The sequence below is a fragment of the Salmo trutta genome, chromosome 25, assembly GCF_901001165.1.
Source record: "Salmo trutta chromosome 25, fSalTru1.1, whole genome shotgun sequence".
Lineage (NCBI taxonomy): Eukaryota > Metazoa > Chordata > Actinopteri > Salmoniformes > Salmonidae > Salmo > Salmo trutta.
In genome coordinates this window covers 6,960,123-6,984,725 of record NC_042981.1, presented here as the reverse complement: position 1 = coordinate 6,984,725, position 24,603 = coordinate 6,960,123, and the positions used below count along the sequence as shown (strand labels likewise).

Below are 24,603 nucleotides of genomic sequence, written 5' to 3'. Positions count from 1 at the left end.
CCATTATCCCTCCTCCACCAAACTTTACAGTCGGCACTATGCATTTGGGCAGGTAGCATTTTCTTGGCATCTGCCAAACCCAGATTCATTCATTGGACTGCCAAATATTGAAGCGTGATTCATCACTCCAGAGAACGCGTTTCCACTGCTCCAGAGTCCAATGGCGGCGAGCTTTACACCATTCCAGCCGACGCTTGGCATTGCGCATGGTGATTTTAGGTTTGTGTGCGGCTGCTCGGCCATGGAAACATATTTCATGATGCTCCCAACGAACAGTTACTGTGCCGACATTGCTTGCTTCCAGAGGCAGTTTGGAACTCTTGCTTCCAGAGGCAGTTTGGAACTCGGTAGTGAGTGTTGCAAACCGAGGACAGACGATTTTTACGCGCTATGCACTTCAGCACTCGGCGGTCCTGTTCTGTGAGCTTGTGTGGCCTACCACTTTGCGGCTGAGCCGTTGTTGCTCCTAGATGTTTCCACTTCACAATAACAGCACTTACAGTTGACCGGGGAAGATCTAGCAGAGCAGACATTTGACTAACTGACTTGTTGGAAAGGTGACGGTGTCACGTTGAAAGTCACTGAGCTCTTCAGTAAGGGCATTCTACTGCCAATGTTTCTCTATGGAGATCGCATGGCTGTGTTCTAGATTTTTTTACACCTGTCAGCAATGGGTGTGGCTGAAATAACCAAATTCACTAAGTTGAAGGGATGTCCACATACTTTTCTATAGTATATAAAATTGGTGAAGTAGGCAAATATTTGACATCATTGTCAACATTGACTTTATTGTCTGTGAAACCAAATTTTATTTTTTAAATATGGAGTATTACACTTTTAAATACACAGCTAAACTTGCTGTAGGCCAGTGGTTACCAAACTTGTTATAGTCCCGTACCCCTTCAAACATTCAACGTCCAGCTGAGTACCCCATCTAGAACCAGGGTCACCGCACTCTCAAATTTAGTTTTTTGCCATCATTGTAATCCTGCCACACACACTATACGATACATGTATTAAATGTACCACTCAACATGCCTCAGACACCTCTTTTGTCCCACCTCCCACACATGCGGTGACCTCACCCAGCATAACTACCGCGTCCAGAGATGCAACCTCTCTTATCATTACTCGGTGCCTGGGTTTACCTCCAGTGTACCCGCACCCCACCATACCCCTGTCTGTACATTATGCCTGAATCTATTCAACCACGCCCAGAAATCTGCTCCTTTTATTCTCTGTTCCCAACGCACTAGACGACCAGTCTTGATAGCCTTTAGCTGTACGCTCATCCTACTCCTCCTCTGTTCCTCGTGTGATGTGGTGGTTAACCCAGGCCCTGCGTGTCCCCAGGCACTCTCATTTGTTGACTTCTGTAAGAAGCCTCCTCCCTAAGTTTGTTTTACTCACTGCTTAAGCACACTCCGCCAACCCTGATGTCCTTGCTGTGTCTGAATCCGGGGTTAGGAAGGCCACCAAAGATTCTGAGATTTTCATACCCAATTACATTTTCCGCCAAGATAAAACTACCAAAGGGGGATGAGTTGCAATCTACTCCAGAGATAGCCTGCAAAGTTCTGTCATACTTTCCAGGTCTATGCCCAAACAGTTTGAGCTTCTAATTTTAAAAATGAATCTCTCCAGAAATAAGTCTCTCACTGTTGCCGCCTGTTATAGACCCCCTCAGCTCCCAGCTGTGCCCTGGACACCATATGTGAATTGATTGCCCCCCATCTATCTTCAGAGTTCGTTCTGTTAGGTGACCTAAACTGGGATATGCTTAACACCCCGGCAGTCCTACAATCTAAACTAGATGCCCTCAATCTCACACAAATTATCAAGCAACCCACCAGGTACAACCCTAAATCTGTAAACATGGGCACCCTCATAGATATTATCCTGACCAACTTGCCCTCCAAATGCACCTCTGCTGTTTTCAATCAGGATCTCAGCGATCCCTGCCTCATTGCCTGCATCCGCTATGGGTCCGCGGTCAAACGACCACCCCTCATCACTGTCAAATGCTCCCTGAAACACTTCTGCAAGCAGGCCTTTCTAATCGACCTGGCCTGGGTATCCTGGAAGGATATTGACCTCATCCGAGGATGCCTGGTCATTCTTTAATTACTTGGAGAAGATCTGCAAATAGGAGTGGGACAAAATCCCTCCTGAGATGTGTGCAAACCTGGTGGCCAACTACAAGAAACGTCTGACCTCTGATTGCCAACAAGGGTTTTGCCACCAAGTACTAAGTCATGTTTTGCAGAGGGGTCAAATACTTATTTCCCTCATTAAAATGCAAATCAATTTACAACATTTTTGACATGCGTTTTTCTGGATTTTGTTGTTGTTATTCTGTCTCTCACTGTTCAAATAACCCTACTATTAAAATTATAGACTGATAATTTCTTTGTCAGTGGGCAAACGTATAAAATCAGCAGGGGATCAAATACTTTTTCCCCTCACTGTACGTGCAATGCCGTCGGGGGTACGCCAAATATAAATGTGATTCACAACAACAACAAAAATCTTCACATTTTCAAACTGTACATTTGTATTTTCTAACGAGGCTATACATTTGGGTGAGGTTTTTTTCCTCGCCAGAGTCGCCTCTTTTCACTGCCAAAATCAAATTAAACCATCGTGTTCAGCGAAATAAAAACACTACGTCAAATACAGGTAGCCTAGTCAAATAATTAACATCCAATCACATTAACCATTACTCTCTCATGGGAAACCTTCACTCTTGCGCAGACATTTAGAAACAAAACATGACAGTTTTAAAAATAAGCCACAGGAGTTTTTTGAGCGAGAATAAAGATTACTTTTGAGTGGTAAGACATGTATAAAAGCAACAGATACCATTAATAAGAAGGGGCTAGAAGCGTCTTATATGATGAGCTACCGAGTGGCTAGGACAGACAAGCCCCATACTATTGTAGAGGACTTAATTCTTCCTGCTGCCGTGGATATGGCTGGGACAATGCTGGGGGAAAAGGCCCAAACAACTATACAGACAATGCCTTCATCAAACAACACTGTTTCACAACGCATCAGTGACATGGCAGGAGATGTTTTGAAACAATTACTGCTTTGCATACAAGCCAGTGAATTCTATGCGTTACAGCTGGTTGAGTCAACAGACAAGGCGGGCCTGGCACAGCTCCTGGTATATATCCGCTACATTTATGGCGGGTCAATTAAGGAAGACATCCTCTTCTGAAAACCACTGGAATCCAGGACTACAGGAGAGGGTATTTTTAAAGTACTGGACAGCTTGTGACATCAAAGGGACTTTGGTGGTCAAGATGTGTTGGTATCTGTACTGATGGGACAAAAGCCATGACAGGGAGACATAGTGGAGTGATAACGAGCGTGCATGCAGTTGCTCCCGACGCCACTTGGGCAGTTTTGGAAACTTTAGAGTTTTCTATCCACATCTACTAATCCTTTGCAAATATTTGACTCTGGGCCGGGGTATTAGGCCGTTTACTCTGGGCACGATTTTCATCCAAAAGTGAAAATACTGCACCCTAGCCCTAAAGGTTTCGAGGCTGATGTTTGGCCACTCGAACCTTCAGCTCCCTCCAGATTTACTATGGGATTAAGGTCTGGAGACTGGCTAGGCCACTCCAGGACCTTAATGTGCTTCTTCTTGAGCCACTCCTTTGTTGCCTTGGCCGTGTGTTTTGGGTCATTGTCATGCTGGAATACCCATCCACGACCCATTTTCAATGCCCTGGCTGAGGGAAGGAGGTTCTCACCCAAGATTTGACGGTACATGGCCCCGTCCATCGTCCCTTTGATGCGGTGAAGTTGTCTTGTCCCCTTAGCAGAAAAACACCCCCAAAGCATAATGTTTCCACCTCCATGTTTGACGGTGGGGATGGTGTTCTTGGGGTCATAGGCAGCATTCCTCCTCCTCCAAACACGGCGAGTTGAGTTGATGCCAAAGAGCTCCATTTTGGTCTCATCTGACCACAACCTTTTCACCCAGTTGTCCTCTGAATCATTCAGATGTTCATTGGCAAACTTCAGACGGGCATGTATATGTGCTTTCTTGAGCAGGGGGACCTTGCAGGCACTGCAGGATTTCAGTCCTTCACGGCAAAGTGTTACCAATTGTTTTCTTGGTGACTATGGTCCCAGCTGCCTTGAGATCATTGACAAGATCCCCCCGTGTAGTTCTGGGCTGATTCCTCACCATTCTCATGATCATTGCAACTCCAAGAGGTGAGATCTTGCATGGAGCCGCAGGCCGAGGGAGATTGACAGTTCTTTTGTGTTTCTTCCATTTGCAAATAATCGCACCAACTGTTGTCACCTTCTCACCAAACTGCTTGGCGATGGTCTTGTAGCCCATTCCAGCCTTGTGTATGTCTACAATCTTGTCCTTGACATCCTTGGAGAGCTCTTTGGTCTTGGCCATGGTGGAGAGTTTGGAATCTGATTGATTGATTGCTTCTGTGGACAGGTGTCTTTTATACAGGTAACAAGCTGAGATTAGGAGCACTCCCTTTAAGAGTGTGCTCCTAATCTCAGCTCGTTACCTGTATAAAAGACACCTGGGAGCCAGAAATCTTTCTGATTGAGAGGGGGTCAAATACGTATTTCCCTCATTAAAATGCAAATCAATTTATAACATTTTTGACATGCGTTTTTCTGGATTTTTTTGTTGTGATTCTGTCTCTCACTGTTCAAATAAACCTACCTGTCATGTCCTGACCATAGAAAGCTGTTATTTTCTATAGTAGAGTAGGTCAGGGCGTGACAGTTTTTTTCCAGTTTAGATTTTCTGTTAAGTTCTAGTTTTTGTATTTCTGTTGGGGTTTTTGGGATGATCTCCAATTAGTCAGCTGGTCATCGTTGTCTCTAATTGGAGATCATACTTAAGTAGTTGTTTTTCCCACCTGGGTTTGTGAGAGATTGATTGTGAGTAAGTGTATGTTGTAACGCTTTGTCACGGTTTGTTCTTTTGTTCATTCAGTTTATTTGTATGTATTGCATAGTTTCACAGTTTAATAAAGAAAATGTGGAACGATACACACGCTGCGCTTTGGTCCGCTCCTTTATCCTACGACAACCGTGACAATACCATTAAAATTATAGACTAGACTATTCCTTCTTGCATTTTTGGGGGGACTTTTCATGTGATTGGACGTAGGCTATGTATTATGAATAAGACCCTTTAAAATGTAAAATAATATCTGTAAAAATGAATGTACAATGTAGTGGCTAATTTCTGCATTACCAAATGAGGAGAGTTGCATACTTCACACACCAGTCAGAGTTATACTTAAACTACATCTTTAATAATTAAGAGCTTTTGCAAAAGCACTGACTTTCAATGATGCACCATCTCTAATGAACCATTGAAAGTTATTACACAAAAGCACAAAGATCTTTTATAGCCAAGGTACACCCCTCTCAACGTACATGACGAACCACAGATACATAGAATGGGTCACAAGGTTAAGGTTTTTATGAAAGATATCTATAAAACACAGCAGACAGCAACTGCTGTGTCAACAAGTTTCATTGTATTGACCAGTGTCTGGTCCTCCTACTCCAAACTGGAACCGTCTCACCCTGGTACAGTATAGAACAGAACCATTAGCTCATGTCTTCTGGAATGCTCTTTAGGCGTTAATTCCCAAAGACATCATACATCTCCTCTGTCAGTTCTATCTCATAGAGGCCCATCCTCAGTAGAACACACAATAGTTAACAGAATACTCTATTCTGTCGAATATTACAACCATTATAATACAATACAAGCATTATAACATAATCTTGCAATTTTCCACGACAACAATTTAATACTGTATTAACTTCTATGGGAAACGTGGGACGTCAGCGTCCAGTGGTATACCGTGGTATACCGTGGCGCGAAATACAAAAACCTTAAATGCTATAACTTCAATTTCTCAAACATATGACTATTTTACACCATTTGAAAGATAAAACTCTCGTTAATCCAACCACATTATCCAATTTCAAAAAGGCTGTACAGCGAAAGCAAAACATTAGATTATGTCAGAGTACCCAACCAGAAATAATCACACAGCCATTTTCAAAGCAAGCATATATGTCACAAAAACCCAAACCACAGCTAAATGCAGCACTAACCTTTGATGATCTTCATCAGATGACACTCCTAGGACATTATGTTATACAATACATGCATGTTTTGTTCAATCAAGTTCATATTTATATCAAAAAACAGCTTTTTACATTAGCATGTGATGTTCAGAACTAGCATACACACCGAAAACTTCCGGTGAATTTACTAAATTACTCAGCATAAACGTTCACAAAATACATAACAATTATTTTAAGAATTATAGATACAGAACTCCTTTATGCAATCGCGTTGTCAGATTTTAAAATAGCTTTTCGGCAAAAGCACATTTTGCAATATTCTGAGTAAATAGCTCGGCCATCACGGCTAACTATTCACACTCGCCAACGTCGAGGCTCAGTAAACTCAGAATTACTATTAGAAAAATTGGATTACCTTTGCTGTTCTTCGTCAGAATGCACTCCCAGGACTTCTACTTCAACAACAAATGTTGTTTTGGTTCCAAATAATCCATAGTTATTATCCAAATACCTCTGTTTTGTTCGTGTGTTCAGGTCACTCTCTAAAGGGTAACGCGCGGGTGCATTTCGTGACAAAAACATTTAAAATGTTTCTTTACCATACTTAGAAGCATGTCAAACGTTGTTTAAAATCAATTTTTATGCGATTTTCCTCGTAAAATAGCGATAATATTCCAACCAGACAACCTTGTATTCATTCAAACAGGTGAAGAAAAAAATGTCCAAGTCTCGTGAACGCGCATCTCCAGTCTCTCTGAGCCACCAGGCAGGCCACTCACAAACAGAGCTCCTGAACCTTGCCCAGAGACAGCAGACGCCCCAATCCACTTTCTGTCGCCTTCAGAGAGCCAATGGAAGCCTTAGAAAGTGTCACATAACAGCAGAGATACTGTAATGTCGATAGAGAGGCAACAGAAGGACCACAAATTGTCAGACAGGCCACTTCCTGCTTGTAATCTTCTCAGGTTTTTGGCTGCCATATGAGTGCTGTTATACTCACAGACAGCATTCAAACAGTTTTAGAAACTTTAGAGTGTTTTCTATCCAAATATACTAATTATATGCATATTCTCGTTTCTGGGCAAGAGTAGTAACCAGTTTAAATCGGGTACGTTTTTTATCCGCCGTGAAAATACTGCCCCCTAGCCCCAAAAGGTTTTAAGTAGTTTTGTATATCTGTTATTGTTGCTTGTCATCAACACTTAATAATGCAGTATGTTATTTATATTTAGGCTCCACCTATTAAATCAGAGTATTTCATCATTTCACCCTGCTAACAGATCCTGCATACAGTACAAAAATGCCTCCTCCCGGTGTGTGTATGAGTATAATGCAGGAGCGCCACAAGCAAAAGGGTGTTGGGAGTCTTGCCAACCCAGAGAAACACAGCAACCAAGACTTTCAGCAGCTGACGCAATACTGTTTGGCCAGGGGAGTGAGGTACATCGATGAGATGTTCCCCCCAGACCATAACTCCATTGGTGATGGGGTACTTCCCCCTGATGACATGAGCAGAGTGGTGTGGTTGAGACCAGCGGTATGACATCATCCAGATCTGCACACATAACAACACAGTATTAACTGATTTTATTAACACAGAGTATTAACTGATTTTAATTTGTAATTATGAATAGAAATTATAAATATTATTAATAGGTGAAATGTGTGTATTCACTCTTCCAGAAAATGATGCACTATCCAGATTTTATCGTTGATGGACTTTCAAGGTTTGACTTTGGGCAAGGATTGGTTGGTAAGTGGAACAAACACTCAAACTGTACAATTGTATCTTCATCTCTTCATTCAAAGACTCAATCATGGACACTCTTACTGACAGTTGTGGCTGCTTTGCGTGATGTATTGTTGTCTCTACCTTCTTGCCCTTTGTGCTCTTGTCTGTTCCCAATACTGTTTGTACCATGTTTTGTGCTGCTACCAGTGGAATGAAGTACTTAAGTAAAAACACATTAAACTACTACTTTATCTGTACTTTACTTTACTATTTATATTTTGACAACTTTTACTTTTACTTCACTACATTCCTAAAGAAAGTAATGTACTTTTTACTCCATACATTTTCCCTGACACCCAAAAGTTCTCGTTACATTTTGAATGCTTAGCCGGGCAGGCAAATGGTCCAATATCAACAGAACATCCCTGGTCATCCCTACTGCCTCTGATCTGGAGGACTCACTAAACACAAATGCTTCATTTGGAAATTATGTCTACGAGTTGTATTGTTCCCCTGGCTATCCATAAAATAAAAAAAAACAAGAAATCTGGTTTGCTTAATATAAGCACTTTAATACTTATGTATATTTTTTGCAATTACATTTACTCAAGTATGACAATTGGGTACTTTTTCCACCACTGGTTGCTACCATGTTGTGCTGCTGTCATGTTGTGTTGCTACAATGTTGTTGTTACGTTGTGTTTCTACCATGCTGTGTTGACATGTGTTGCTTCCATGCTAGGTTGTTGTCTTAGGTCTCTCTTTATGTAGTATTGTGTTGTCTCTCTTGTTGTTATGTGTGTTTTGTCCTATATTTTTTATATATATATATATATATATATATATCTTAACTGACTTGCCTAGTTAAAAATAGGTTAAATAAAATAAATAAAAAGTGGATTTCTTAGTAAGCAAGCGTCAACATATACCACACCATGCCCCTTGCATTTCAAATGTCATGATCTTCAAAAACTTGTCATTTATTTCTCCAGGAGATTGCTGGTTTCTTGCTTCCATTGGGGCTTTGACGTTCCAGAAGCACATCCTGGAACAAGTAATACCCCTAAATCAAAGCTTTAAAGAGGATTACTGCGGAATATTCCACTTCAGGGTAAATAACCTTGGGCTAAATAACTTATTAAAATGACCATCATCCTTTTGAGGATGTAATGTATTGACACATAATACATTGTAATGAAAAGGTTCTGAGATTTATTGAGAACTCTTGAATTATATTGAATGATGACTGCTTAGGCTGCACCTTTCTCAAGCCCCATAGAGAGTAGTCTCTGTAGGAATCATTTTCCTTTCCACCCATCTTTCAGTTCTGGAGGTTTGGGAGGTGGGTGGAAGTTGTGATCGATGACAAGCTACCAACAGTTGACGGCAGGCTCATTTTCGTTCATTCAAAAACTCCCAATGAGTTTTGGCCCGCCTTGCTGGAGAAAGCCTATGCCAAGTACGTGAGCCACATCAGTTATTTATATAAGGAACTGTCTTATATAAAATGAACAAACATCACCTTAATTGTTGGTCTTATTTACCTGTTTCTTCTGGCAGGGTGTGTGGCTCCTATGCAGACATGAATGCAGGGACCCTTTCAGAGGCTATGGTGGACTTCACTGGAGGGGTTCACATCACGTTCAAGCTCACTGACGCTCCATCAAATCTGTGGGACCTCCTGTTCAGAGCTGCCAAGTCAAAATCGCTGATTGGGTGTGGCACACCTCAAGGGGTAGCTTTGATGAAGCTTTGAACAAAATACTTCATAGGGCAGGTAGTCTAGTGGTTAGAGTATTGGGCCAGTAACTGAAAAGTTGCTGGATCAAATCCCTGACCTGACCAGGTAAAAATCAATTGTTCTGAACAAGGCAGTTACCCACTGTTCCCCTAGTAGACTGTCATTGTAAATAAAAATGTGTTCTTAACTGGCTTGCATAGTTAAATAAAGGTTTAAAAAATTCAACGCATGTGTTATTAAGATACCGCAAATCATCCATTGACGTCAATAACATATCTGTAGAGTAATATGAGACGTGGCGTAGTTTAACTTGTAAACACAAAAGATATGAAAGGTTGTGTTCATATTGTGTTCTATTTTGTGACTGAAACCTCTGTTCTGTTACGGTCCAATTACTTCACTTTATAATACCTATAATACCTGTGTCAATTGTTCTGTAGGAAACATCAGCGAACACGGTGGCACCCAACGGATTAGTGAGGGGTCATGCTTACACCGTCACAGGAGTTAAACAGGTACTGTATGGAACTAACAATCTGACAGAAATGCTTAGGCAATATCCAGTTCTTCCTGGAGGGAAATTTGAGCGTTTGTGTGGTATGATTTGTTGCACAACCCAAAATGAACCCTTTTCCTTATGTTCATTCTGGTTTCTTCTACAGATCTTGAGCCAAGGCATGCCAGTGAATCTAATCCGCCTCTTCAACCCCTGGGGCCGGGGAGAGTGGAAGGGAGACTGGAGCGATAAGTAAGGATTTACAGTATAGTCTGACTGTGACATCTCATCACACCCATTGTCTTCAAAAGGTCTTTATGAAATGTCAGCTAATCTCCCTTACCTTTTACATTGTATTCAGAAGTCACTCACAAGCAGATTTTACATTGTTGTCTCTTGTTTTGTGTTTTTAACTTAAATGACACATTTCTAGTTTCCCTAAAGCTTATTTAATCCCCCCTGTTCTTGAAAAACAAGTTGTTCTGTCAAAAGACTGATAATCCAGTCCGACCTTTACATTTTCCCTCAGCTGACCTTCGTGTGAAGGTGTTGTATGTAATGGTGCTGTATGTACTGGTGTTGTATGTAATGGTACTGTATGTACTGGTGCTGTATGTAAAGGTACTGTATGTACTGGTGTTGTATGTAATGGTGTTGTATGTAATGGTACTGTATGTAATGGTGTTGTATGTACTGGTGTTGTATGTACTGGTGTTGTATGTAATGGTGTTGTATGTACTGGTGTTGTATGTAATGGTGCTGTATGTAATGGTGTTGTATGTAATGGTGTTGTATGTAATGGTACTGTATGTACTGTATGTAATGGTGTTGTATGTAATGGTACTGTATGTACTGGTGTTGTATGTAATGGTACTGTATGTACTGGTGTTGTATGTAATGGTACTGTATGTACTGGTGTTGTATGTAATGGTACTGTATGTAATGGTGTTGTATATAATGGTACTGTATGTAATGGTACTGTATGTAATGGTGTTGTATGTAATGGTGTTGTATGTAATGGTGAATGTAATAGTATGTTCCGTCATGTAAGGTCATAAAAGTCTGCCAAATATTTGCATACAGCAAGGTTTATGGTTTTTGCGTTCACTATTGAGTTTACGACATGATGTAGCTGTCTGTGACTAACAGCATGACATTTGAAAACTACTTAAGACTTTTCCCAAGAGCCTTTTCCCAGTTCACCAATTGATGTATAATATTTGCTTTCCTGTCAGTTCTTCCATGTGGCAAACAGTGAGTCCTGACGATCGGAAGATGTGTCTGTCAGTGGAAGAGGATGGTGAATTCTGGTAAACCATATAATGCAGAAATGTGTTTGCAGACCATGTTAATAAAGTGCAACTGACACATGCAGCATATCAAGTGATGATATTTCAACACCTTATCATTCACAATTTTGCTTGTCTTCTCAGGATGACAATGAAACATTTCTGTGAGCACTTCGTAGACGTGGATATCTGCTGTCTGTGCCCTGATTTTCTCGATGGCAACTCCACTTGTCATTGGACCCCCTCATTCCATGATGGCAGATGGGTTGCAGGAACCACTGCTGGTGGTTGCATGAATTTCCCAAGTAAATCTTACCTTGGTTGACATGGAATTATATGCAGTTCATGATGACTACAACATTTCCTGAATCTACAGTCAAAATATCCATATTTTTTTGTGTTGTCTTCCAGACAGTTTCTGGACCAATCCCCAGTATCGGGTGAAGATTGGGGGATTGAGCAGGGAATGCTCTGAGACACAGGGGGACAACAACATGTTGGTGTCTCTGATGCAGAAGCCTGACAAGAGAAACAGACGCCTGGTCAAAAGTCTCCACATCGGCTTCTCCATCTTTGAGGTCAGTGCCCTTCTTTGGTGCACATGTTTCATAAGCCGTATAACACTATTCACATACGACCCACATATCACACCTCTCACACATGACCCAGATGATAAGCCCTATAACACTTCTCACATGACCCAGATGATAAGCCCTATAACACTTCTCACATGACCCAGATGATAAGCCATATAACACTTCTCACCAACGACCCAGAAGCACTATATTTGCTGCTGAAAATGTGTATTTCTACAAAGAAACTGAAATGTCTAGACTTTTATCTAAAGCAATTAAAACAAGTTTATCTACAATTTTTTTTTTAAATCATTAAAACATTTAAAAATATGATCCAGACACAATCCAACATGAACCTACAAGTATAATGTCATCCCATAAGAGTAAATTCAACAGCCCAGATATGTTATTGTTCCTGCTATTGAATTGTATATATTTTACTTTCTACAGGTGCCTGACCAAGTAAGCCACTTTATACATCATTTTCACAAATACAGTTATACAGGAGCTAACAAAATACACTGTTGCACTAGATAGGCCTGTGCATTCTCCTTGGTCTGTAGTTTATGTTGTACTATGGATGTGCAACCTGGTCTCAGAGCATTTCACATTATTCTGTATGTAAATCTGAGAACCCATTTATTATGATATGTTACTTTTGGTATAGTTACATCCCAAAGTTGGTAAAAACAAAAGGAGGTTGGTTGGGTAGGCATATAACGTGAACATCTAGTAACCCAAAGGTTGCGAGTTCCAATCTCCTCATGGACAATTTTAGACAATTAGCAACTTTTGAACTACATACTACTTTACCACTACTTAGCATGTAGCTAAACCTTCCCTGAACCCTAACCTTAACCCTTTAACCTAACTCCTAACTTTAACCCTAACCCCTAGCCTAGCTAATGTAAGAGAGCTAGCTGATGTTAGCCACCTACCTAGAATTCACTACAGATTGTACGTTTTGCGAATTCTTAACATATAATATGAATTGTAATTCGTAACATATCATACGAAATGGACCTCCACAAATTAACACATACCATACGAATCGTAACATATCATACCAAACGGAGTGTCTCAGATCTACTTATGGAATAATAGGAAATGCTCTGAGACCAGGTTGGGTTGTTGCACAACTATTATATAACATATATACGACCAAGTAGCTTTGTTTAATTGTTGCATTACGGTTCAAAAGTAACATTTTATAAAGACATATTTTAGCACATCATTTTGTAATTTGTGGTTTATTGTAATCTCAGTTCAAAGGACAGAGTGGGAAGTTTCCTGCCTCCTTCTTCATCAACAATGTGCCTGTCGCCCAATCGAAGAACTACCTGAATGCTCGGGAAGTGATGGAGTTCTTTAGGCTGAAACCTGGTGAATACCTGATTGTGCCATCAACCTTCAAACCAAATGAAACCGCCTCCTTCATCCTGTCCATCCTCTCCAAGGCAGAGACACACATCCAGTAAGCACAGCTCCCACCCCATAAACACATGAATAATAAAGTAATGTGAATTTATTTTTCAAAATTATTATTTTATTTTTTATATAGTCTGTGATCATAGCTAACATTAGGTCTCACTATAATTCATGTATTCCTAACAGAAACAAAATGGTACATTTTTTTCCTCAGTGAAAACTCCAATGACCAAGATATGGAGGATATCCTGTTTTCCCCGAAAACCCCAAAGGTATTTAAGGCCAAAAGTGTTTCATCCCTCTATATTTATGTAGGTGTATTTTAATGTAACACTGGTTTTGCTTTGCTTCCACCTCCTTTATAACTCATTAAAACACTATTTAAATTTTTTAGACCACATCTACAGACACTTTTGAATACAACGGAGGAGATGTGGATGACAAAAGAACTCTGTTTCAGAAGTATGCTGATGAGGCAAGTTCAGAGTATTTTGATTTTTAACAACAAAAAAAGTATTGCAATGTCAAATTAAAGACATAACGGGGCAGATAAAAAGCTGTAAAAGATGACTAATCGTTTACTTGAACATTAGAAAAAGTTTTAGTTCAAGTTCAAGCATTGGCCAATTAAAATTGTTGACGTAGTTGCACTTGATCAAAGGATACATGTTAGCTGTTCCCATTACATTATCTGGGCATATTTAGCCCTTTGCTAACCTCACCAGGTGGCAGTGTTTATATCCGGTTCAAAACTGACACTGCTACATAAAGAATGGTCACTACTATAGGGTTACATACATTACATAGACGTGTAGGCCACATTTACATGTACAACATTTTACAACCATCTATTTCGTCACGTATGCGTTATTTGACCCAAGGATCAACAGTGGAGTGTTTTTTTCCTCTAATAAAAACCTTGCCCCGAATGGGTTACGAACTCACGGCATCTCACTGTTTCTTGGCTTACCACCTTAGTGATTCACACCACCAATTAGTGACAGCAGTAAGAGGTACATTTGACAAGATCTTGAGCCTCTTCTACATTTATTTTTTGTTTTACAACATACGGATCGAAACGTACATGTTGTACGTTTCTCCTACATCTTTACTGCTGTGGAAGCACATAGATGTGTGTGGAACGGATAGGCAACAACGTGGGATTTTGTCATGTATGTGAAAACGAGTTTTGTCTAACATAACGTTAGTAAAGTAGCCTGGTCATGGATGCAATGATCATGCATAGGGGTGTACACTTGAGACAGACCAAGTGAATATGAACGAAAGTAAACCTTGAATTTGGAAGTTTAAATACAGTATATCCCTCTGGTAGGCAAGTTTACCTATTTTAACAAATGCCATTTATTTGTGTCTAATTTTTTTTGAAAGGTCCAGTGCAGTAAAAAACATGATTACCTGTGTTTTATCAGCGAGGAAAGATTTACTCCGCTCAAAATGTGTCCGCGAGAGATAAGCCCTTTTATGAACGGAGGTCCATGAGAGAGTGTCGATTTGCGTGAGGCTTATTAGATCGAATAGAAATGTCATAATTTTTAGGCTGTTTCAAATGTACTGATGTACACTGAGTATACAAAACATTAGAAACACCTGCTCTGTCCATGACATAGACTGACCAGGTCAAAGCTATGATCCCTTATTAATGTCACCTGTTAAATCCACTTCAATCAGTGTAGATGAAGTGGTGGAGACAGTTTGAAGAAGGATTTTTAAGCCTAGAGACAATTGAGACATGGATTCTGTATGTGTGCCATATAGAGGTTGAATGGGCAAGACAAAATATTTAAGTGCCTTTGAACAGGATATGGATAGTAGGTGCCAAGTTCACCGGTTTGAGTGTGTCAAGAACTGCAACGCTGCTGGGTTTTTCATGCTCAACAATTCAAATCAAAAATGGTCCCACCACCCAAAGGACATCCAGCCAACTTGACACAACTGTGGGAAGCGTTGGAGTCAACATAGGCCAGCATCCCTGTGGAACGCTTGCGACACCTTGTAGAATCCATGCCCCGACGAATTGAGGCTGTTCTGAAAAAAAGGGAGTGAAACTCAATATTAGGAAGGTGTTCTTAATGTTTTGTACACTCAGTGTACACTCAGCAACTTTAGGGGAAAAAAACGACTTAGTTGAGCCTGTTGTTCACACGCGTATCTGCCCTGTTATTGGTTAGAATGGTCCCAACTGATCTTGCCTGCCTTCAAACATTGAGGACATGTCTTTCCAATGTTAGAGCGGTCATTCAGCCATCTTGTCAATATAATAGATCATCTTTGGTTTTATATATATTTCCAAACTATGATGTTGAAATAATACTGTGAAACTGTGAAAATTAAGATAAGGCTCTTTTACTGTAAGATATGTTTAAAAAGGCTACCTGAAATGTTTGCCTGTTTTGGTGGGATGGAGTTTTGGCCTATATTGACATCACCAGGTGGTAAATTAGTTAATAGACCAATAAGAATGAGACTTCCAAACCGCTCTGCCAATAATAGCTCGTTTTTAGTTTTCTCCTCCCCACTCAGACAGTCATAGCAAAATTCTTGCTTATGAAATTGCTATTTTCTAAAAAGCAATTTTTGTTTCTTTTTGACCATTTTAATTTAAAAAAATCACAGAAAGGTACTTAATTGTTACACAGAAATGATTTGATATTGAGATAAAAAATGCTGCATTGTCCCTTTTAAGATCTTTGAAAGGTTGACATGGAATTTGTTACAGGAAATAATCACTCCCACCTGGCGAGATTAGCATACGGCTAAATGTGCCAGATTATGAAATGGGAACGGCTAACATATAGCCTTTGAACTACGTCGACGATTTTAATTAGCTGATTCTTAAACTTGAACTAAAGCTTAAACTTTTTCAAATTTTAACAAGTATGGCCCCATTGTTTTTAACTAATTGTATTTTTTTTAATATAATAACAGTATCATTTTCTTTTTACTAAAAAGTTTGAGCAGGTGAATGCTGAACAGCTTCAGAGCTGTCTGAATGAAAATCTGATCCAAGGTATGTAAAGAGAAAATCTACTGTAATTTACAGTGTTGGGAAACTGATATGGAAAATCGATATCGATATCAGTAGCATTTTTTCGAACCAAAATCAATATCTTAACGGTTTGAATAAATAACAATGCAACTTTCGCGGCTTTATGAAGTTCAGACAACTGCTTGCTGATTGCTCATTGGGCCAGGTGTGAATGTTCTGGGCGTCTAAACTAGCCAACCAGTAGGAAGCCCGTTGATAGCCCATCAGCAGACAGTGAAGTACGCTATAAATTGAGAGCATATGAGAAGGTTTTGTGCATGCAGAAACAGTCATGTATTTTTCTTTTACATAATGTACATTAATTAACAGATATCACGTTATGCCTTGCTCATATCGATATCATATCGAATAATCGATATTGATGCCCATCACAAGTTCTGAATAAAAACAGGAGTTTGTACACAGAGAATTGTTTAAATAAGATCTGGATGGTTTTCTAATGTGCCACCTTTTCACATTTTACACAGGAAATGCAAAGAAAACACAAGGCTTCAGCTTGGAGTCCTGTCGCAGCATGTTGGCCTTGATGGATGTATCCTTCATGAGTTTAGTGACAGTCTCCCATGATGTTTTCTGTTATGAAACACCTTGAACAGTACTTTACAAGAGTACATTTTTCAACACTCCCATGTAACAGTAAAATCTGTGAATGAATGTACGAGTCTCTATGGTGTAGACTAGAGAGAGAGAACTAGTTTCCTTTTTCATCTTCATGTAATCTGAAAACCAGTTTACAAACCCAGCAATCTCAATTGGAAAGTGAAAATACCGCAAATAAAGTGACACCAACATAAAACAGACCACAAACAAACAGCGTTATCCCACTACAGGTCAAAATGTCAAGTGTTTTTTAATCTGCCCTTGGATATTCCCTTAACCTAGGGGTTACCAAATTTGTTTGGCCCACTACCTCATTTTGATATCTGAAACTTCTCACAACCCCATCAATGCAAAAATGCTTTATTTAATTAACTGCCAATGGTAACTTATATTTTGATCGGGGTGTATTCATTCCGCCGATTCTGTTGAAAAACCTTCCTTAAACCTTTCTTATATTTTGATCGGGGTGTATTCATTCTGCCGATTCTGTTGAAAAACCTTCCTTAAACGGAAACAAGCGAAATAAAATGGGGATAAACATACCTGAATTTGTCCAATAGAAACTTTAATTTGCTCACTAATGATTATTACTCACTAATGATTACACCCTAGATCAGCTAGATCCAGGCAAGCGTGTGCAAGGTGGTATTGAATGTGTCACTGTCTCACCTTGATTATTCACTTTTATATCTTGACCTGTGTGCACCTACATTGTAAACTTTCATTCATAGGCTAGGTTGTAGCAACCTCATGATGGGTATAGGGAAAATTCTAGTATCATGTAGTAGCCTAAACCTATCAATGTTACATTGAACTGGGTGAATGGAATATGAATGACAGTCATCCAATATACTGTAGTAGAAATAAGGCCATGCTCATATGAAAAATAGCATCCTCCCGCATCCTAAATGGCACCAACCGCCACTGACGTGAATGCATTTGGTCACATGACAGCTCGATCAGCTGTATGATTTCACTTACCGTCTTGTCAACTGAGCCAGGATCACAGTCAAACGGATTGGGAAGTAGGTCCCAAAGTGCTCTTCCAAGCGTTGGAGGTGAGCAGCCATCACTGGTGTGGGACAATTACTGATGCTTTTTATGTTAGAAACATGCACAGCTGAGGGAAGGTTTGCTTTTGAAAGATGCTCTCTCCAATAAGAAGTATTTCCTCTGAATCCAATGATTCGGTCACTCATCTAGCCTTAATGGCCATGTACTGTTATAATCTCCACCCAGCACAGCCAGAAGAGGCCTGGCCACCCCTCAGAGCCTGGTTCCTCTATAGGTCTCTTCCTAGGTTCCTACCTTTCTAGGGAGTTTTTCCCAGCCACCATGCTTCTACATCTGCATTGCGTGATGTTTGGGGTTTTAGGCTGGGTTTCTGTATAAGCACTTTGTGACATCTACTGATTGTAAAAAGGGCTTTATAAATACATTTGATTGATAGAATGTTTTTGTATTTCCCCTGCATGTTTCAGTTCAGTTCGTTCAGTTTCCAAATCTTTCTGTCATGCTCTGATCCATTATCTCCACATAGTTTAGTGAACAGGAATACGCGTAGTGGATGTGGTTTGATGTAGTTTACAATCGAAGTTACCTGCTGCAGTACATCTCAGAGTAATGTGCTCAACTCTTTTGGATGCCAGTTGCTCTCGGTGTGTCATATAATGCGTCCATATGGCAGAGGGAGACACATTCATAACTAGAGTGCAGAGGCCTGCTCGCCGTCCCGCCATAGATCAAATAAAAAACCTGAGTCAAATCAAACTTTATTTGTCACATGCGCCAAATACAACAAGTGTAGACCTTACCGTGAAATTCTTACTTACAAGCCATTAACCAACAGTGCAGTTCAAGAAGAAAATATTTACCAAATAAACTAAAATAAAAAATAATAAAAAGTAACACAATAACATAACAATGAGGCTATATACAGAGGGTACCGGTACCGAGTCAGCGTGCAGGTTAGTTGAGGTAATTTGTACATGTAGGTAGGGGTAAAGTGACTATGCATAGATAAACAGCGAGTAGCAGCAGTGTAAAAAACAAATGGAGGGGGGGTGTCAATGGAATAGTCCGGTGGCCATTTGATTAATTGTTCAGCAGTCTTATGGTTTAGGGGTTGAAGCTGTTAAGGAGCCTTTTGTCCTAGTCTTGGCACTCCGGTACCGCTTGCCGTGCGGTAGCAAAGAAAACAGTCTATTACTTGGGTGACTGGAGTCTCTGCCAATTTTATGGACTTTCCTCTGACACCGCCTATTATATAGGTCCTGGATGGCAGGAAGCTTAGCCCTAGTGATGTACTGGGCAGTACGCACTACCCTCTGTAGCGCCTTACGGTCAGATGCCGAGCAGTTGCTATACCAGACAGTGATGCAACCAGTCAGGATGGTCTCGATTGTGCAGTTATCTGACAAAGGTATTGATGTGAGTTTCTGTGCCTCTGCCTCCGTACACATGTTTTCGCCATATAATTTGTGGACGGTAATATTAAAGTCTCTGCAATAGTGTGTGGTTTCATAGCGTAGTGGGCCTTGCCATTCACCGTGAGAATGATTCAAGTGCAACGGTCAAGTGCAGCCTTTTCCCATGATCTGGTAGAATTGTATCTAAAATGTTGTATTCTGCCTTTGTAGATTTCCTTAACCATTCCTTCTCCAGACATCAATCACTGGAAAACTGAACATTGCTGAATTTCTACGTCTATGGAGAAAAGTTACCGTGTACAAGGTAAATTAATTAGCAGGTCTGTGGCAGAACATGTATCGGGTTATAAATATATTATTATTATTAAATTCTTCAAATTTTCCAAGTACAATTTACCTGAAAGGATTATTTTCTTACATCATCCAGGACGTCTTCAACCGTACAGTTGTAGACCGTTCTGGAATGTTGTCATTGAGTGAACTGAGGAACGCAATCATGGCTTCAGGTAACTTTCGACATGACAAACTAACAAACAAACAAAAAAAAAAGATTTTAGGGCTTAATGTAAAATCAGGAAAACTTAACATCAGTGCATGATTTACGCACAAGTCTGAGTTAGGATAATCAGGTTAGCAGTCAGTCCTTATTAAATTTGAAATAATCCAAACAGATGGGATAGGCTATACCGTAACTCCAACTAGAGGCCTTCACAGGTCCAAAAAGTTGGACCTGTTCTGAAATGGACCTGGGGCTGTCCCATCCATTTTTTAAATATAGAGACCCATTCCAAATGGACCTAAGGACAACTAGACCAGTTCCATACAGACCTGGTCAGATCCAGACCCAATCCGAGTGAGGGAAGCAGTAGAAATGTCAATTTTTAAGCTACTTTATTAACCAGAGCTGATAAAGCGCCAGGGAGAGGAGGTAGAGAGAGGTTAGCTCTAGCAGAGGCCGTGCTGTGTGTGTAGGATAATGCGAGTGTGAGCGAGTGACACTGGTGCAGGGAGAAGGGAGAGAGAGCAACCAACCAAGCTGACTCACGCTATAGTAGAATAATAGCTGCCATAGCTAGGTTATTTATCATCCAATACGATTACATAGTACCTGTCTTGACTCCATCAAACTGCATAAATTCTCTGCAAATAGTCTGGGTAGCCATTTGATTAGATGTTCAGGAGTCTTATGGCTTGGGGGTAGAAGCTGTTTAGAAGCCTCTTGGACCAAGACTTGGTGCTTGCCGTGCGGTAGCAGAGAGAACAGTCTATGACTAGGGTAGCTAGAGTCTTTGACAATTATTAGGGCCTTCCTCTGACACCGCCTGGTATAGAGGTCCTTGATGACAGGAAGCTTGGCCCCTGTGATGTACTGGGCCGTTCGCACTACCCTCCGTAGTGCCTTGCAGTCGTAGGCCGAGCAGTTGCCATACCAGGCAGTGATGCAACCAGTCAGGATGGTCTCGATTGTGCAGCTGTAGAACCTTTTGAGGATCTGAGGACCCATGCCAAATATTTTCAGTGTCCTGAGGGGGAATAGGTTTTGTCATGCCCTTTTCACGACGTTGAGGGAGAGGTTGTTGTCCTGGCACCACAGGGCCAGGTCTCTGACCTCCTCCCTATAGGCTGTCTCGTCGTTGTCAGTGATCAGGCCTACCACTATTGTGTCATCGGAAAACTTGGTGTTGGAGTCGTGCCTGGCCGTGCAGTCATGAGTGAACAGGGAGTACAGGAGGGGACTGAGCACGCACCCCTGACGGGCCCCTGTGTTGAGGATCAGCGTGGCGCATGTGTTGTTACCTACCCTCACCACCTGGGGGTGGCCCGTCAGGAAGTCCAGGATCCAGGTGCAGAGGGAGGTGTTTAGTCCAAGGGTCCTTAGCTTATTGATGAGCTTTGAGGGCACTATGGTGTTGAACGCTGAGCACAATTTGGCCCATTGTCTGGCATGATCGGTAACATCTGTATTTTTACAGGGGCTAGTTTGTTCTTTGAACCTTCCACACTTGTGGCATTTAATTCAGTAAGTTGCCTCATTCCTGTCACAACACCCATCATAATTTCACTCACTGCAGATACCTCTACTATTAGGGTAAGACTAAACATTAGGCCATTTACATGACAGCTGATGCATAATACATCTTACCCAGTGAACTAAAGGTGTGAGATGTGAACCCAGTCTGCCTTTCCTCTCCTCTACAGGGATCAGGGTGGGTGATGACATGTTAAACCTGATGGCTCTGCGCTACGGTGGATCTTCTGGAAACATCAGCCTGGAGAGTTTCATCAGCCTAGTCCTACGCATGAACTGCATGGCCAGTAAGTCCACAAATGAATAGTTCACAATACATCTTTGTGCATGTACACAAGACACATTCCTCATTATGTCTGTCATGGCACACACAGGGTGATCCTAGTTAGTTTGCTAGATCAGGGTCCGTCCGTCCGTCGGTGCACGTTTTGGTTTTTACCATAGCACTACACAGCTTATTTCAATAATCAACTCATCAAGCTTGGATTATTTCAATAAAGTGCTATGGCAAAATAGCACTTTACGTGCACATTTGGGGGGGGGGGGGGGGGGGGGGGGGGGGGGTCACGACCGAGTTTGGAAAACCCTGATCTAGCAAACTAACTAGGATCACCCTGCGGGTGCCATGGCAGACATAATGAGGAATGTGGAAACCCTGTGCTAGATGAGGGTTTGAAACCATGGTACTGTTAATCTACATTGTAAATAATGTAATTCATGCCCTTCTCAACAGAAATATTCAGACAGCTCAACGATGGAGGGGTCATATCTCTTCAAGAGAATGAGGTAATAAACATTTAAAGTTACTCATCACCAGGGGTTTTCAACGCCAGTCCTGCAGTACGTTTTGAACCTTTGAGTGTATGCCAACGTTATGAAATGGCACACCTTTCTAGTTGTCAAGACAACAGAGAACAACGGGAGATTTTTATTGCATTTCATTTGGGGACATTTCTCATTGGAAGATGTCCCAACTTGATACTATTATAGCTTCCCTGTGGCTCAGTTGGTAGAGAATGGTGTTTGCAACGCCAGCATGGTGTGTGCAACGCCAGGGTTGTGGGTTCGATTCCCACGGGGGGCCAGTACAAAACTAATTTAAAAAAAATACATGAAATGTAATTAAATGTATGCATTCACTACTGTAAGTTGCTCTGGATAAGAGTGTCTGCTAAATGACTAAAATGTAAATTATATACACTACATGATGTTTCTTGAATTCTTTTTTTTCAGTGGATGTACATCTCCATGTATACGTAAACTGCAGACCAAATAGGACGGACAGAAGACTGCAGTTGGAATCGTGAGATTTGAAAAATGTGCTAAAGGTGGTGCTTTGCTGGACAAACCATTACCTTTGTGCTGCAGCAGTTTCAGGGTGATTTGTTGCCCTTTTGAGATATGAATTTCCTGCAGTTCAAAGAGAGCACTTAAGATTGGGTGCTTTAGTAAGTGACTGTACTCTTGAAATTGACAGGTTCATAGGCTATAAAACATAATGGGTTACATTCTGGTACATTATATTTTATATCTGCTAATGTGGTAGTTTGTGTTTTTGTTTCTGGGTATACTGTAAAGGTTATTACATTCCTAACTGTATATGTGTAGGGCAGTGGTCTCCATCTCTAATAGTTCTGGAGAGCTACTTGAAAGAAAAAAAAACCATTTCAAATGTAACCTTTATTTTTAATTAGGCAAGTCAGTTAAGAACAAATTCTTATTTACAATGACGGCCTACACCGGCCAAACCCGGATGCTGCCCTATTGGAGCGCCGCCCTATTGGACTCCCAATCACAGCCGGTTGTGATACAGCCTGGATTCAAACCATGCTGTCTGTAGTGCCTTAAACCACTGCACCACTCGGGAGCCCACTTGGGAGCCTACTACTGTTGGTGTTCCAGCTTTTGGTCCAGCCCTGCACTAACACAGTTGATTAGACTGATGGTGGTCCAGACTGAGGATCACCTGTTTATTTGAAACAGGTGTGTTAGTGCAAAAAAAAAACAAAAAAAAACACAGAATAACTACACTTTTAACTATTCAAAACTCAAACTTTTTTTCTATACCAGCAACTAACATCCATTGGATTCTATATTTGTTTTTATCTTTGCCTAGTAGTGTATTCTCTGCATATTTAGAATGTCGACTACTTTTCATTATCCATGTAACCATGGTGATATATTGGTTGTTGGGTTTTATATTTGTTTTTTTTGTTAAATAGAAATGCAGTCACACAACTTCTCCTATGATGGTTCTATTGTCTACAGAAGTATTGGATTAGTAATGCCAATAAAAACAAAAGGGGGGGAAAAACTCCTTGTTCCACCTTGTTCTACTCTTTATAACACCTTCATTGTATTGCCTTGTATTCGGAAAACAAGGTTGCATGTTATTAAATGATTATGATGTCATCCAAGGAGATTGTAAATGGACACAAGCTTGACAAGACGTAAAAAATTATTCCTGCTGTGCTTTGAGCGAGAGGCAAAACGAGTGTTCACTCTGCCCAAAATCTGTCCATGTTAAGCAGACAATTAATTATTACCGAGTGGCTACGGTTGCGGATTTTCTGGAACCTGATTTGCCGTGGCTATTGATATGGTGATTTGTGCGCATGTGCAGGATATTTGTTTATATTTCTGCTGCCTACATATCTTCTGCTTAGTACTCCTCTAGCCTAGGCTAAATAAATAGTATTCATGTTTGACCTATGCTTTCCATGCCTCAAGTGCGATTTCATGTTATTGTTTCATGTTGTAGCCTACACGAAAGACATGGTCGACATGTTCATACACACTTTGTTGTAACAGTATATTTTGGCAAGCATATCAAACATGAGCCGCTCCTACAAGACTTCTGGACCGCGCACGCCACAGCTCGTGCAAGGCTACTTATATCAAACACAAGCGAGACACATCCAGGCAGTGAAAATGGCGATTATGTTCTCATTGTCATTGCAAACAAGTCTTTTTTTCCCCCAGCAACTCTCGCTAAGATATGGCAGCATAACTGTGAATATTATCATCACAGATAGTAGGCAGGCTAAAGCAGTAGTTGATGAATTACATATGGAATAATAGCGCAACAGGTCCAGTGTGGTGAGATAATAGAGCC

General features: G+C 40.7%; 1 protein-coding gene across 1 annotated transcript in view; it reads left to right on the top strand.

Moving 5' to 3' along the window:
• Window positions 1–24,202, top strand: part of LOC115161931 (calpain-1 catalytic subunit) — a 29,903-nt gene extending 5,701 nt beyond the window's left edge. The window contains exons 2-22 of the mRNA XM_029712775.1: window positions 7,383–7,639; window positions 7,786–7,855; window positions 8,827–8,945; window positions 9,160–9,293; window positions 9,395–9,569; window positions 10,016–10,090; window positions 10,238–10,323; window positions 11,307–11,381; window positions 11,505–11,665; window positions 11,772–11,938; window positions 12,386–12,397; window positions 13,201–13,409; window positions 13,578–13,635; window positions 13,758–13,838; window positions 16,334–16,391; window positions 16,898–16,962; window positions 19,695–19,763; window positions 19,887–19,965; window positions 21,659–21,775; window positions 22,222–22,274; window positions 22,722–24,202. Of these exons, the coding sequence (XP_029568635.1) occupies window positions 7,403–7,639; window positions 7,786–7,855; window positions 8,827–8,945; window positions 9,160–9,293; window positions 9,395–9,569; window positions 10,016–10,090; window positions 10,238–10,323; window positions 11,307–11,381; window positions 11,505–11,665; window positions 11,772–11,938; window positions 12,386–12,397; window positions 13,201–13,409; window positions 13,578–13,635; window positions 13,758–13,838; window positions 16,334–16,391; window positions 16,898–16,962; window positions 19,695–19,763; window positions 19,887–19,965; window positions 21,659–21,775; window positions 22,222–22,274; window positions 22,722–22,748 (2,127 nt within the window). The 5' untranslated portion in view covers window positions 7,383–7,402 and the 3' untranslated portion in view covers window positions 22,749–24,202. The remainder of the gene's footprint in view (window positions 1–7,382; window positions 7,640–7,785; window positions 7,856–8,826; window positions 8,946–9,159; window positions 9,294–9,394; window positions 9,570–10,015; window positions 10,091–10,237; window positions 10,324–11,306; window positions 11,382–11,504; window positions 11,666–11,771; window positions 11,939–12,385; window positions 12,398–13,200; window positions 13,410–13,577; window positions 13,636–13,757; window positions 13,839–16,333; window positions 16,392–16,897; window positions 16,963–19,694; window positions 19,764–19,886; window positions 19,966–21,658; window positions 21,776–22,221; window positions 22,275–22,721) is intronic.
• The last annotated feature ends 401 nt before the right edge of the window (window positions 24,203–24,603 follow it).